The sequence below is a fragment of the Girardinichthys multiradiatus genome, chromosome 12 (assembly GCF_021462225.1).
Source record: "Girardinichthys multiradiatus isolate DD_20200921_A chromosome 12, DD_fGirMul_XY1, whole genome shotgun sequence".
NCBI classification, from domain to species: domain Eukaryota; kingdom Metazoa; phylum Chordata; class Actinopteri; order Cyprinodontiformes; family Goodeidae; genus Girardinichthys; species Girardinichthys multiradiatus.
The window spans coordinates 47,916,550-47,932,630 of record NC_061805.1 but is presented as its reverse complement, the minus strand read 5'-3'; the positions used below and the strand labels follow the sequence as shown (position 1 = coordinate 47,932,630).

General features: G+C 40.7%; 2 protein-coding genes and 1 long non-coding RNA gene across 8 annotated transcripts in view; 1 reads left to right on the top strand and 2 right to left on the bottom strand.

Moving 5' to 3' along the window:
* The window catches only part of cds1 (CDP-diacylglycerol synthase (phosphatidate cytidylyltransferase) 1), a 31,252-nt gene extending 25,391 nt beyond the window's left edge, over positions 1-5,861 (bottom strand). Inside the window, exon 1 of the mRNA XM_047380677.1 lies at positions 5,358-5,861. Within this exon, the coding sequence (XP_047236633.1) occupies positions 5,358-5,426 (69 nt within the window). The 5' untranslated portion in view covers positions 5,427-5,861. The remainder of the gene's footprint in view (positions 1-5,357) is intronic.
* Positions 5,862-7,206: 1,345 nt separating this feature from the next.
* Positions 7,207-11,128, top strand: LOC124877548. The gene is made up of 2 exons (XR_007040558.1): positions 7,207-7,558; positions 9,653-11,128. It is a non-coding gene; the product is annotated as an uncharacterized LOC124877548 (long non-coding RNA).
* Positions 10,621-16,081, bottom strand: part of wdfy3 (WD repeat and FYVE domain containing 3) — a 154,199-nt gene continuing 148,738 nt past the window's right edge. For all 6 annotated transcript variants that reach the window (XM_047380824.1, XM_047380823.1, XM_047380825.1 and 3 more), the window contains 5 exons: positions 15,768-15,899; positions 15,433-15,666; positions 15,219-15,330; positions 14,920-15,117; positions 10,621-13,840 (listed from right to left, as the gene is read on the bottom strand). In XM_047380824.1, the coding sequence (XP_047236780.1) occupies positions 13,720-13,840; positions 14,920-15,117; positions 15,219-15,330; positions 15,433-15,666; positions 15,768-15,899 (797 nt within the window). In that variant the 3' untranslated portion in view covers positions 10,621-13,719. The remainder of the gene's footprint in view (positions 13,841-14,919; positions 15,118-15,218; positions 15,331-15,432; positions 15,667-15,767; positions 15,900-16,081) is intronic.

Sequence of the window (16,081 nt, the reverse complement as noted above, 5' to 3'; positions counted from 1 at the left end):
GGCCTTGAAAATTTACCTTAAATGGCTTCAGTCACTCACTGTTTTGTGGCCAGTTTTCAAAAACGGCTTGTTTTCATGTGCACGGCTTGCGAAACCGTAAAATAAATTGTTCAATAGACATTATTTGAAGCACTTAGCAAATAAAAACGTGATTTTTAATTGCCCAACGTGGTGTCAAAATGCCGAACACCAGCAGGTAGGCGTGTTAGAAAGAAAATCTAGACTTTAATTAAAGCAAGAATAATAGTCTCTATTGGTTGATTTAACAGCAAGTTAAATTAGTATTTTCCCTCTTGCATGAGAGACCTTTTAGAATAGCAGCAAGTTCAACTAGAGCAAATGTACATTAATCAGATGCTAGAACATACTTATTACATGTTTTTAAAAATCTATATGTTCATAAAAGGAGTTGTATAGTTTGTTTTATATGTACAATTTTCTTGTAATCTGTCATGACTACAATCTCCGTTAAAAAGCAAATAAAGTTGGGAGAATAAATTTTAAATCTATACGTTCATGTTGTACAGCTAGTTACTGAAACACTGAATAATGCCACAAACGCGGCCCAAAGTGCACCTTTTTAACTCATTTTCCGTGGGCGACTTGACTTCTGGGTGGGGTTAGGAGTTAAACTTTTACATTTGCAGACCCAACATTTTTATTTTTCAGCCAACACTCTAGTAACAAGTAACACCGTTTAAAAGTAAGACGCGGAGGCAGTCAGATCTGCAAATTTATTGATACAAAAAGGAACAAAATCCCTGACTGTTAGATGGCCCAGGAGAAATGTTTTTCTCTTGGTCCACTTCCTTCGTCATCCTCCTCCTCTTCCTCCTTTATGTCATGCGTTCCCAGCATGACACAGATGTACAGTGATTGGAGGATCCAGAACCAGAGATAATGTTTTGTTTAACATTGGTTCAAAGTAAAATAACTTCTTGACAAATGGCTAGTTAGACAATTATTTGTCCTTTTCAGACCAGATACTGTTATGGTTGGAGATGAACTAACCAATCAGCCAATGATCGAAGTCAGAAAATGTTCCTTTATTGGTTTCAGACTATTGACAGGCAGGTCAGATCTTCAAAGATCTGTTTTTCATTAGTTCATTAGTCTCATAAGAACTGATTACTTCTACTTTTCGGTCAGTACGTGTGTCATCAAACACCATGGCGTTTTATTTTTCTAAACTCAGAACAGATCCTTAAAACAAACTGGGAGCATATGCTTTGAGGCATAAAAGGGGGAGATCTTCTAATTTCTTCAAATACTCAAAATGTTGCCTCTGTCAAAGAAACTGTAGCACATTTTTCCGTTTATGGTCCATGTTTGTTAACGTTCAACGGTTGAATTAAAGTTTGCATGCGTTATCATCCTTCCAAAGAAAATCTGAATCAGCTTCACGCTTTTCATTTGTAAAGGCGATTCAGGAGTTGTGTAAATGAAGAATGAAGAAGCAGCAAATAACTGTGGTTAAACATCTGTGGGTTTCAAGATGCCTCCAGTGGTTGGGTTTTAAAGGACCAATCTGATTAAACTACAGTCTACCCAAGTTTCCAGATCCTGGAGAGAAGACGGATGATCAGCAGTAAACAGTGACCTAAAGGATGACCTGCTCAGAGCAACATCTCCCTTTTCAACAGATCTGCTTTTTTTTTGACAAACTGCTGCATGAAGCAATAAGACGCTTTCAGCAGGAAACACAGCCAGGAGGGAGAGAAATCAATACTGCTGGATCAATAAGAAAACAGGAACATTGTGGGCTCCCATTCAAGCTCCAATTGTTTCTTTAATTCGTGGCTTTAACCTGTCAGTTAAACTTTAGGCTGAACTTTCCTTTAAAGCCGAGTTAAGGAGCCTCAGAACATGTGCGTGGATCCTCTTTCAAGCTTGATTTCAAGTATTTATTCATGTAAACATGTAAATCAGGTCAAAAATCCTGGTTTTTTACAATAAATACTCAGGTGTTCACATACGCTCTCATTCATTATTTGGGTTAAATGTCCCTTAGCAGGTTGAAGGGAAGACTCAAAGTTTCTATTTGTCCCCAGAGCCCTGACCTCCACCTAACTGGAAATGTGTAAACTATGTCTAAAGGCTGGGTCTGTGCCAGGAGACAGACAACTGTCAAGCATGGCGGTGGCAGCATGATGCTCTGGGGCTCTTTCAGGACTATCTTCACATTCTTTAACTTCATCTCAAATCAACAGCTTGATGGTTAAAACTTGGGACACAAGTTGATATTGCAAAAGGACAATGAGCCAAAAAACAGTTTCTGAACCTCTATAATTAATTTTAATTCCTCATCATTTTATTACCAATAATTATTTGTTTCATCAGTCTGTTTACTTGAATTGATCAAAGTGATGCTGTCATTGTGTGCCTCTAGTGGCTACACCTGACAGAGAGAGCCCCGATCTCAGTTTTAATAAAAATGTATCCTGACGTCAAGGTTTAGTGAAGCAGGACCTGTGAATTCTGCACAAATATTTGGAAATGTTTAAACTGAAGGCCTGAGGAGACTGAAACTAAGACCAGTGGAGCATTTAAGAGCCTGTTTCCAGCGCCGTTGTCGCTGCTGTAGGCACCACGACAGACCAGCTGGCCTGCAGAAACCCCACCAAGGTCAACTGTCGTGTAAAGTCTGAAGCAGATGCTGCAGACCCGGCAGCACAGCATGGTGGAGAAGTGGCAGACACAGACGTGCAGTGGAAACACAATTGTGGTCAACTGACCCGTAAAAATAAAAGCCACCGGTATGAGAGGACCGTGCGGGCCGTTTTTCACGCCGTAAACATGCAGCTCATGTGAAAAAGCTCCGTTTAGGATTTGGCTGCAGGGCGTGAACCAAGGCAAAGCAATCGTTTAACGGCCAAAAAAAAGCCGCGCAACGAGCTGAGTCATACCAGTGAGAAGCACCGACAACCTTCCTTTAAGAGAGATTAAAAGCACCAGGTTCATTTTCTCCTAATTGCACAGTTTCTTTCTTCTAGTCTGCAGCTCTTTCACAAGAAAAAGGTGGAGATTAGGACTAAAGTAATAACTGAAACACCTTGAGGTAGACCTAACACGGTTTACTCTACATGCAACTCATCTGAACTGTCAAACACTGTAGACGTTGAAATACAAGTTCGACCACATTCACAAGCAACTACAAGAGGAGAACTGGAGAAGGCAGTTATAAGACCCAGAAAATCGGCAGCAGACAGGTTTTGCTAACATGCAAAATACTGCAAAGGTTTTATTCCACATCTAATTTCTTTAAAATTTGCTTTCAGTGACAAAGAGTAATTTAAAGAGGCTTTGAATGGTTCTCCAGTCATCCAAAAGGTCCTCAGAAATCCCAGAGACGGACAGAAGGCGACTAGGCTACCTTCAAACTGCAGGTCGTAAAGTTCAATTCAGATTTTGTTTTGCCTGGTCATTCGAACTACTAGTCAGTCTGAACGGTTAACGACCCCAAAGCAACCCGAATGCGCAGAAGGAGAACCTAGACGTCCCACAGCAGCTCACTGTTCACAGAATAATGGATATTGGTGCCTCTGTGTCATTAAGTTGTTGAGCAACGGGAGTCGACAATATTATGACCAAAATCATAACAAGACGAAGAAAGGGAGCTGAACTGCTAAAAATGGCGGTTAGTGGAGCAGGTTGCATTTTCCTGCCGTGTGAACGAAACTGACTTAACGTTCTTCTGTTTTAAAGGGAAGACACTGGCAGAATAAACTACTGCAGGTAAATTATTATCCGTTTATAACTTTTCCTGTTTCAGGCAAATAACAATTAACATGATTTCGATGTGCTAACTGCTGGAATAATGAGGGGGAAAGTTTTGTTACTTTCTTCAAGGTCAAACTTTTACATACTCCAAGAGTATTGAGATGATGATGTCATGGCTTTGTAAGCTTCTGATTGGTTAAATCACAAGACCTGAGTTAATTGGAGTCCTACTTGAATCAATTTTAAAACAACAGCTTAACCACACTGCTTCCTTGTGTGACATCACTGAAACAAAATCAGCCATGATATCAGGAAGAGACACATCTGGTTCGTACCTGGCTGAAGATGTCATGTTTGCTGTTCAAACCGTTATTTACGAGTATGAACACCATGAGAATATCCAGTCATTATACAGGTCGCTCAGAAACAAGATGGGTTTCATCTTCCAGAGATAAACGTTTTTTGGTGTAAAATGACCGCATCAACCCCAGAACAAAAGCTAAAGATGTGCTGAAGATGGCTGCTGAAGCTGGGGAAAGAGTCTCATTATCCACAGTGAAACAAATCCAGTACCAACATGGGCTGAAAGACCCCTCAGTGTGGAAGAAGCCATTAGTCCAAAATCATCATAAAAAGACAGTTTGCAAACTCATTGACACGTAGTTTAATTCTCGGACAAATGCCCTGTGGACTGATTTAACTAAAACTCCAGTGTTTTAGCTTAATGACCACGGTTATATTTAAAGGAGAAGCTTTGCAAGCCTGAGAACAACATCCCAACTGTGAAGTACGGGGGTGGAAGCAGCATGTTGTGGGGTGTTTTGCTGCTTCATACAACTTAGATGGTATCATAACGGACCAACATTTCATGGAAATATTGAAGCAACTTCTGATGACATTAGCAATGAAATTAAGGTTTGGACTCAAATGGGTCTTCCAAATGGACAATGACCCTAAGCATACCTTCAAATTAGGTACGAAGTGGCTTAAGAACGGCAAAGGCAATGTTTGGAGTGTCCATCACCTTAGTCCCAAAGAAAATCTGTGAGCAAGATGGCGGCAACTGACTCAGCTACAGACGTTTGGACAGGAGGAATGAGCCAAAACTCCAGCAAACTATTCTAAGAAGCTTGTATGAGGACACCTAAAAGGTTTGACCCAAGTTCAAGTTTTTATTTCATACAGAGCGCGTAAATATGTGCTCCCCACTGTGGATCCACTACTATTCCTTTGGAAAAGAGAATGAGACTAAAACCTTTAAGTACAATCATTTCAGTTGAGAGATATTTAGGGATTCTTATCAATCAGACCCTTTAACTAGGCCATTATTTTTCATTCATTCATTCAAGCCAGGAGGATAGTGTTTAATCCAGAAATAAACTTTAAGATGATACATTTATCATGAGTCAAAGGGAGCCTGACATTGATGGGTCCACCTCATGAGGGAGGTGAACGTCCCACCAGAAGCCCAACTGCTCTCACTCTGCGCCGCCTCCGTGGCTCCGCTGCGGCCGACGCTGGATTAACCGGACTGCTAACCGGCCCGGCTAACCCAAAACAACAAGCCGGGGACTGGTTTCCACGACGAGGATTCACGGCGATACTGGTGTCTCCTTACATCCAAAGGTGCACCTTACCTTGTCGCTGATGTTCTCGGCGGTGTCAGGGTCTCCTCCGCCCCCGCCTCGCTTCCTCAGCTCCGTCATGTTTCGCTCGTCTCGCCGCGGGGACGTTAAAGTGTCACATAAGCCGACTCAAAGGGCAGGGAGGTGGGGAGGGCGAGGGAGGGGACGAGCCTTGGGCTTTTAAAAGCCGGAGTCGGAGATTTTAGATCTGGTTCGAACCCAGAGGTGGTCCGTGAAGAAGGTCAAGTTTTCTGAAAGTCAAGCGGTGCCGAGAGCACAGATCCGCGGGACGGGAAGGCTGCTCTACCTGTTTGTTTACCACCGCAGCCCCCAGCTTTACCTGCTACTGCTGCGAAGCACAGGAATATATGGACACACCGGTTCCGGTACGTGCTTTCAAAATAAAAGCTTCCTCCAGACGTCTGATTTTCCTGGATTCCCTAAAATTTAAAGGGATATGTCGGATTTTTGAAGTGACTTTCTTTAATGTTAATAAATTAAAGCATCACTAAAGAGTTCATTTGCATCAGCAATATGATTAAAAACATATGTACATTTATCCCACAGAGTGATATATTTCAATTATTTCTTTCATTTTGATGAACATTGTCCACAGCTAATGGTAACCCAAAATTCAATGTAGAATAATATATTAGACCAATAAAAATGGCTTTTTAATACAGAAATACTATGTGTTGGTCATGTTGGCACCCTCAATGAAGATGGAAAGCCAGATTAGGTCACTGTTCAATAAGCTGGCTGTTCACACAGTTCTGCATTGAACCATATGAATGGAAAGTTGTGTGGAAGGTAAAACTGTGGCAGAAAAAATGTTTATAAGCAACATGGATGAGCTCTAAGAGGATTGTGAAGCAGAGCCTATTCAGGAGTTTGGTGGAGATTCAAGGTGTGCACTGCAGCTGGAATCTGTGCTTCAAGAGCCACCACACACAGACATGTCCAGGGGAAACACTCAAACTGTTGCATTATTTCATTTAGACCAGCACTTCACTCTTCCCTCTTCTGGTAAGTTTGATAAGGATGCTGAATTCAGGTGCCAAGTCCTACTGGACCACACTTTCAAAAAATGACCATGGTATTACTGTGCTAAAAGACCTAAACCTCACCGAGGATCTATGGAGCACTGACCAGATGATGAAAGACAACAGAGCCAACACTGCATGCAAGCTAAATTTCACAATTAAAGCAACCTGGGCTTCCTTAACATCTCTGCCACTCAAGTACTGAATCCATATTCTGTACAGTACATGACGTATCTGCATTCAGAATAATTGTTTTCCTAATAATTTTGTGTTTTCATTCGCTGTAAACCACAATAATCCAATACAGGGAATCTATATACGAGTTTTTCACTTTTTGAACTGAATTACTGAAATAAATAACTGTTCAATGATATTCAAATTTATCAAGGTGCAACTATATCTCCATCATAAACCCACAATAATGATTACAATAACAGAATAGCAATAACAAAATTACTGAAATAAATAAGTGCTTCTCTAAGACATGCTGTCAGGATCTGTCGCCTTCTGGACTCTGTGGTGGCTTTGTGTTATTTTGAGTGTTTGGTTGTTTCTTCCCCCCATAGCTCCTTTAGTTACTGTTGTTTTTCTTATGACTTAGTATGGTTTTCTCTTTGTTGCCATTATTATGATTGTTCTCTGTTTTCCTTGGGTTCTTTAATTAGTTCTCCATCTGGTTTCTCTGTGTTTTATTTGTGGTTATGTATTTGTTTCTTCCCCCTTGCACTCTTCTGCTTATTTGTTTCTTTTTCTGTTACTTTTCAGTTATACTGTATTCGGTCTTTGTTTCCTAGTCCTCCCAGTCTGGTTCTCTTTATCTTAATTCTCCAGTCCCTCTTTATAGGTTAGCTTTTATTCTTGTCCTGCTTCCTCTGCCTCATTCACAGTTTGTTCTTTCAGTATTGGTTTTTAGTTTCTTTTAGGGTCAGCTCACCATCTTGTCTTTAGTTCTATTAGGTTCACCTGCTCCCTCTGCCTTCCTGCCTCCTTGTCTCACCTGTTCTTAGTTCCTTTGATTACCTGCCTTTGTTCTCCCTCAGCATATTAGTTGTTTTTGTTTCTTTGTCCTTTGCTGGTTCCTCCGATCACATTACCTGATTTGCTCAGTGTTTGCTACGTTCCTACAGTACAACGCAGAAGTTTCGATTGTACTCATGCCTTGCACCTGCGGTGAGTTCTGCTATGTTTGCTTGTTCATGACTTGTGAAATAAACTTAAGATCATGAGGAAGATGCTGCTGCCAAGCTCTTGCCTGCGCTTCAGTCCACCCCAAAACCACAACGTGACATGCATATTTTTCCTGGAAACCAATCATTCCCAAGAAATCAAACCCATTAGTTTATCCAGAGTATATTTCTGAAAAAATGCAGCTCTGCCATCGCAGAGCTTTAACTTACCCCACATGTTTAACTGTGAATGACACAAACGTCTGTGGCTCCTTTCTCCTGTACATCTGGTAAAAAAAATGGGTGAGTTTGCACCTCAGACATAATTTTCTAGTGAATTGTTAAAAAAAAGAGAGTCATGTTTGCTGGTAATTGAACAAGGAGGGTCTGTGCACCTTAATAACACGCATTCATAAAATGCTACATTTGATAACCATGTTTATATTTTTCACCATAAACTGATTTTTCTTGTGTTAAAGATGCATACTTATGGAATTTCTTATCCCAAATTGCAAGCCATGTTTAAATTATGATTTACATTCAAATAAGAAAAGCATTTTTATGGCAAAGATAGCTTAAAATGCTGAACATAACTTTTTCCTCTGACAAAAAAATTCAAAGTATTTTCATTATTGCAAAAAATGTTTTAATTATACTTTTGCCCATTTAATTATTTGTTTTCCAATCAGTTTTACCTTGAATTGAGTGTTTTACGTTGTACACCTTCCCCCTGATTAAACTCATCCTGTTTTATGAAATCTGGCAGAAATGCACACCATTAGCAACCTTTAAAATAATGGTCTGGCAGTTAGTTTTAATTTGAAGTGCGGGGAACCTGTAGTCTGGATTTATTTGTTTAACTTCATTCTGCTGCTGCGTGTCACCCTCCATTCAGTTCATACTGGGTTAACCTGCTCTGCTTCTCTGCAGTAAGAACCTGTGAGGACTGACTCCAACATACAAACACAGGTCCTGCATCCATTATAAAGAGAAAACTCAGACACAAAATCCAACCTGATCTGTGGAGGACTGCCCTCTTTAAACGCAATAGTTCAATTGAGATTCATTCAGCTCCAAATGTCTTCAGGGCTATATGAATAAACTTAGTCTTCAAGGTCCAATCCCACATTCAGAAAAATTGTATCAAATAAATCCATATTCAGTCATAAAAACAGATTCAAATACAATTCATTACAGTCCAATTCGTTTCATCTCTCAATTTACCGGTCGGTCTACGTTCCTACCCTCACCTATGGGCATGAACTTTGGGTCATGACCAAAAGAACGAGATCCCGGATACAGGGTGGCTGGGCACTCCCTTAGAGATAGGGTGAGCTCGGAGTAAAGCCAGTTGAGGTGGTTCGGGCATCTATACCGGATGCCTCCTGGACACCTTCCTTGGGACGTTCCGAGGGAATGTCCCCGGGGCCTCTCTTAGAGATAGGTTGAGGAGCCCACGTCAATACAAAGTGGAGGTAGAATCATGCTTTGGGCTAATATTGCTTCATTTAGACCAGGGCATCTTCTCATTTTTCCAATAATTGCTAAAGGGTAATCACACATATGTGTCTGCAGAGTTTTCAGGTGGAAGAAACGACAAGTTAAAGGAAAATTCAAACCAGAAAGAGCGAGTTAGAGCTTAGGCATATCTCCTTCGTGCTCTGGAGTGATCTGATGGAAAACCGTACGTCTTGTCGCAGTGGGACGCACCCTGGATGTAAGAAGATAAAAATGCCTGCGCCTCGTCGAAATCATACATGTGGAGAAGGGCAGCATAGTAGTTCACATCAAAATGTTTTGCAGAATAAAAACCTAAAGCATGTGACATCGGTTGAATATTAATTGGTAAAATCTCAAAAATCATAGAACCTAAACTGTGATTGTTTAAACACTGGAACATGTATCAGTTATAGGAAGTCCAGCTTGCAGTGCTTTTTCTCACACCAAAATGTTTCAGACAGAATGCAGTTTTTAAATAATGATTTCATTTAAGGTAAAAAAGACACTATCCCAAACAACCAGGCCTTGACTGAAAAAGTAACACGAGTATAATTATATTAACTGTGATTAACCATGTTTTGTGGTTCACCTTCTCTAGCCACATCCAGGCCTGATAACTGCAGCAGAATGAAGAAATCACGTGACTAGATCCTGTCCGGCAGCATGAAGTAGGATAAAAGATTTTAAAAAGCGATCTAGAGTAATTCAAGAACGAATGAGAAACAAACTCGTTGACGTCTATCGGTCTGGAAAGGGTTACAAATCCATTTTTTTTTAAAGATTTGTTTTGCAGCACTAGTGGCCTTTGTCTTGTTTATTTAAAAGTAGGCAGACAGGAAATGGGGTGAAGAGAGGGGGGAGACATGCATCACAGGTCACCGTGGCTGGGACTCGAACCAGGCGACAGCTGCGTCGAGGGCCAAAGCCTCTCTATACATGGGCCGTGTCCTTCAAAGCCATTTCTAAGGCTTTGAGACTAAAGGTGGGCACAGTAAGAAGCACGATCGACAAATGGCGAAAACATGTGAAGAACTGTCCCAGGAGTGGCAAGACTGTCAAAATACTCCCAGACTGCATCCATGACTCATCCAGGTCACCAAGACCCACATCATCATCTAAAGCGCTGCAAGCCTCACTTGCATAAAATCAAAGTTCATGATTCAACAAGAAAAGTAACTGCATGCTCATGAGATTTTCAAGGCCAGAACGACTGCTGAGCAAAAGAACTCAAAGACCCGTCTCACATGTCCCAAAAAGCAACTTAATGTTCCCCCAAGACTTCTGGAAAAATATTCTGTGGACTGACGACACAAAAGTGGACCTTTTTGGAACCATGACAGTAAAACATGGCAGTGGTAGTGTGATGCTCTGGGGATGCTTCGCTGCTTCAGGACCTGGACGACTTGTAAATATTGGAACCATAATTTCTGCTCTCAGCAGGATAACGATCCTGTTGCAGAAGCAGCAAACAGAAGACTGTGATGAAATCAGAAGAATAAAAAGAAACGTATTTAAAGGTAATTAATGAACAATCCTGTAAATTTTCCTAAATCAGAGACGAAAGCCTTTGGTGGTAAACAGCAATTATTTATTGAACTGAAATGAAAATAAGTACCAGCTCTATTGCATTATTGAACCATGTTGCTCCTGTAACAGGGACGTGGGTGTTACTCTACTTTTTTTTTTTTAGTTTTCTCTCGTAGGATGTAGTGAACACAAAGATACAAGGAACATTCAGCTATCACAGATTGCACACCAGATACTGTAGTAACGCAGTCTAATACCAGACCACCAAAATAATCCAGGATTTTCCTCTTTTTTTTTCCTTCTTCGTTCCTTCATTAGTTCATAGTTTCTTTCCGTGAAGAGTACAAAAGTCCACCCGAAGCCGCGAACGGGGTCTGCGTCAGTCGGACGCTCATCAGTCAACGCCTCGGAGATAAAAACAAAAGCATAAATCCAGCAAAAAAAAATCTAACATGTACAATACACTGACACAGAAAGTCAGCTGTGTTAATAAAACATGCAACAAGTAACAAAACTTGCTGAAATCATAAAAAAAAAAAATCTAAAACCAGTTATAATTGCATAAATACTCTGTACAGTTAATCTATCTGCAGAAAAATGCACCTCTCTGTTGAAATGACAACGTAAACCTGCGTCAGTAAAAACTCATCATTCCTCTCTGCTTTTTGTTTTCTACAAAGTGTAAAGAAACACGGCCTTTTCAGCGAGATGATGATGATGATTGCACTGAGTTACAGTATGGAAAAGAGTGTGTGTGTTTTTATGGCAAACGGCTGGGATCTAGTGGGAATCGAACGGATCAAAGTTCTCTAAATAATGTAGGACTTGAATGTGAAGCTGAAGGAAAAGAAGGGTGAAGAGATGAAAGGAGGCAGTTAAATAAAAAGGATCAAGTTACTTCAAATGAGACATTTAGGTTCAATTCACACACTGCAATTAAACAGCTCATCTAAACTAAAATAACCGCTGGTTAAATTAAAGGCAGGCTACATTAATCGTCTATTTAGATCAGGGGTCCGCCGTCTTTATGGTCCAAAGAACCACATCAATCCTCTATATGAAATTTGCTCAGAACCACCAAAGCTACATGGCCCTTTGAAAAAAAATTAAATATTTAGAAATGCCTACATAGAGACTTTGTTTGCATTTTAAATGAAAGAATTGTTTCTATTTTTATGTTTTATATAATGTGTGCATATTTATGGGAAATGAAAAAGGAAAAAACAGCAGATAGTTGATACTAACTGATTAGTGTCATTCTGGAAATCCAATGCAGATATTGCATGAAAACATACAGGGAAAAAAACATTATGAAGCTAGTATTTTTATTAGCTTAACACTGCTCAGTTATTTATTATTTATGGCCAGAGTTATTAGGAGCCACGGAGGAGAGCATGAAGAGCCTCATGTGGCTCCAGAGCCCTGATCTAGATAAACGTCTGGGTCAAATATTCCTTATCCTTCTTTACAATTTCTGCTTATTCAATATTAGTGTTGTGGGGATAACAGGTGCAGAAGATCAACACTTTTCAGCTCATTCCCAAGAGGTTTGATCTCCAGAAATGACATATATTCTGTGTTTTTCCCTAAAGAGATTCGTCCTAATTAGATCCCTGAACCACCTGAACCGACTATGCAGAGGAGCAGAGGATCTACTTCGACCTCCCTATTAGATGAAGAAACTCTTAACGGGATTTCGTTCTGTCTTGGTCATCGTTAATATTTCATATTTACAGGCGAGGGTCGGACTGCCAACCGACTAGTAATCAAAAGGTTTCTGGCTCAGTTCTTTCTAAGACACGACAAACTTTATGAAACACAACTTTGTCATCAGCATACAACTGCAGTTGTACGAACCAATCAAATTTTACCACAACATAAAATGTTAAAAGTAGTAAAACTTTAGTTCATTAAATTATGTCCTTTAAGGACATGAAAACGGGACAATCAGAAGAATAAATGTTGCTGCAACCCTCCATGTTTTTGGAAACGTTTGAGCTGATCGAAGTGTCAGTAAATAAAAGCTTGGGCCATATAAAATACACTAGCTGCATTTATTGTCCCTTTTAAACGCCCCATCACCATCTCTGCTGGGCTAGGAGGACAATATTTGACCACAAAAATAAAAGTGGACTCAATGCTAAACCCAAAATATGATAATCTATGCCTTCTCTCTTCAGTTAGGCTGCAGCTAGAATTGAACATAGATTGTGCTGAATGCTGTAAAAATATAAAATGTCCCTTTTCTGTGTGCTTTTAAAAAGCTGCTTGGACTGCAATGTGGAAAAAAACCTCAGCGTGTCGGTAAATAAATTCACATTTTAAACGAATCTCAGCCTTTTGTTGGATTTCGTAAAAACAGACTAAATAAACAGAGTGATATGTTTAAAAATCGGAACTGATGACATCCAGTTTTCAAAGTGCAGCAGCAACTATAATGAAAAACCTCCAAATGGAAAACAGAAGCAGATGATAAGTTTAAAAACAAACTATTTGGCAAAAAAACTGAATTTCATGATCAATCTCTCTCACATTTTGTAAACAACAAGGTGATCAGAAAATTATTTATATATAAAAGCTATTTTTGCATAACTTGACCCACAGACATGAGATTTTGACATTCATAACCCTCCGTATGTCCTCTGGACTCGCTGTGGCTTTTGACGCAGGTTACACACAATCTTTAGTTGGTTTTCTTTAAAGCAAGGAGTGGTTAGTCACAACGCTAAGTTACAAGCAAGCTGTTCTAAATCACCTTAATTTTTGTTTGCAGAGTTAAAAAGGCCGTGGTTAAGTATTTACACTTTAAACAAGTCTTTTTTTTTTTTTTTATGGTTTCCGTGACACAAGGAAAAGGATATCTGCTCCTGGATGCTAAGTGAAAATGGCGAGTGATTGATTCAGACGAGCTGCTTCACTTTTTTTCCCTTTCAGATGATGAGTGCATGTGGTTAAAGTGATGGCTGAGTTTCTTTCCCACATTTTCCTTTTCGATCCGGCCCCCATCTCCGTGCAAATCAAACATTCTGACATTTGAGAGGATTAGAAAGGTGGGATTCTGGGAAGTTTCAGGTTATATGGAGGGCAGATGGAGGAATGAAGCACTCTTCGGGTGGTTGCTCCCCTGTCAGGTGGACCTCAGTTTTTGCAGCCGTCATCGACGCTTCGCTCATGCTGAAGGTTGTAGTAGCAGTTCTGACAGACTCGCACAGGAGATGAAATCTTCAGCCTTTTGATTTCAGACTGGAAGCGACTGCACCTGCAACACAAGGCAACATGATGTAGATGTTTATAAATGAGATTCTAACTAGGTTCCAGATCCATCACTGTTCTGTAAAAGAGTTTCTACTGTTTTTGCAAATGGTTCTAGTAATTTCTACCAACCTGCCTGACCAAAGATGATTTATAATCCATTTAAACAAAGCCTAATTTATCCCCTTCGTGAACACGTGAAGACAAAATAACAAAGGACTAAGTACAGAGCCCTACGGTGCACCAGAGGTAGAAAAATAGGCACAAAGACCAAAGCCATTTGTGGCCCTCAGAAGGATTTGCGCAGTCCAACACGGCATTTCTACAATGGTATAAAATCTGGCCCGCCAACACAGATGGTTGATGCAGAAAGACATTTTAGTGTGCTTAAAAGCTCAGAAAAGATGCCAACAAATTAAATTCCACTTAAAATGAAAATTGTAGAAACAAAGTTTTTTTGTCTTTAGTTAACCCTGTTTTTACTTTCATTGAAATTATATAGTAAGTAGGACCACATAGGACCACTTGCTGAATTGTACTGGAAAACAGACTTGAGTGCACCTGTTCAGTAATCTTAGTGTTTTTTGATGAAAGGGTGAAGCATTTACATTCTCTCATCGCTGAGAATAGACAAATAAGAATAACAACATTTAGGACCATGTGTGTCTTTCTTTTTAAAAAATCAAACATCTGAGACCCTTCAAATGTTTCAGGTCTACAGATCCCCTTTCTACAAAAATCTGACAAATTTCATCCTTTTATTTTGTTCATTTCAGATTAAATATTGTGGGTCATTTATTATTCAGCAGATTGAAAAAATATACAATAAAATCATTTATCATTTTTAGTTTGAACAAATTTGGTTTTTTGTGGCCTGTTAGATGTTAGCCCTCGTCTCAAATAGTTTTGACATCTTTGAGCTAAGTGGTTAAAAGTTGGACAAAGATCACAGAAACACATGAAAACTGATTTAGGGATAAATAAAGTAGGCTAACATTAAGCTTCTGGAATGGTCTTAATGATCTGCAAGGACCGATCGATAGAAAGAGCAGAGGCTGTGTGACCGGTTACAGGTAATCTTCCTACCTCTGACAGAAGAGCTGCCCGCAGTTCCTGCAGTGGTGGCGTCGCTCTGTTAGGGAGAAGCGGACCGTGCAGCCGGAGCAGCTGTCCACCACCTCGTCTTTCACCCAGTGGTCAGCCGCCGAGCGGCCAGGCTGGTCGCTCACCGACCAGCTAAAAACTCTGCCGCGCCCGTCGCCAACCAGGATCTTACTGTGGTCTCTGCAGAAAGGAGGAGGCACAGCAAGGATTAATAGAGGACGTATCAAATCAAGGCTTTTTCTGTGTGTAATATTTACAGAAATAAATCTTGGCTCTCTTACTTGGAGATGGAGAGAGAGGTGATCTCAGCTGGGTGAGCATTGTCCTTGCGATCGAATGCTGTGTGCATGGTGAGTTTGCTCCGGAAGACCAGCTGGCGCTCCCACCTGTATCCTGCAGGCACACAAATATAAACACACACTCATAAAATCACCCTTATTCTAAGGAAGGGTTGAAAATTTAGATAAAGGAAGTAAAAATCCAAGGTGCACCCACCTGCTTTAAGCTGGTTGTACGTCCGTGGCTCGACGGCTGGCGGGTGGAGAGGCTGAGGGAGGGATCCTTGGCCTGGATGAGCCGGCTGAGGGTGGGGGGCTTTAGTTTGGCCCTCAGAGTAGTTGACAAACACAAAGCCGTCCTTCTCGTCGATGCTGAGTGTGTCGGACCAGCGGCGAGAGTCGTCAGAGCCGCTGTCCATTGACCACGATGCTCCAGCTCGAGATGACGGACCTTAACAGAGAATAAAAACAGAGGCGTATGTCCAAATTACAGAGCAAAATATTGTGAAAATGCTTCTTTGCTGTTCCTTAAAAGAGCTGATGGCCATGTACCTCTGGGTCTGTGGACGGCGCTGCCCGGCTGGCTACCGCTGCCTCCACCAGTTGACGGGTTGTGTGGCGCCGCCGGTTCTTCTCCTTCTGACTCACTACTGTCATCATCACCGTTGTGACTCTCACCGCCCTCTGAGAGCACGAGAATATTTAAGTTCATCCACTGATTCCTTGCAGTGTGGCACAAAATGTCTAAATTATTAAACAAAAATCTAGCTGTGTATGTACTGAGCCTCCATGAGTCATCTAGAAGCACCTTTTGCTGCAGTTACAGCTGCAAGTCTGGGTTCTGTCTCTACCAGCTGAAATTGTTA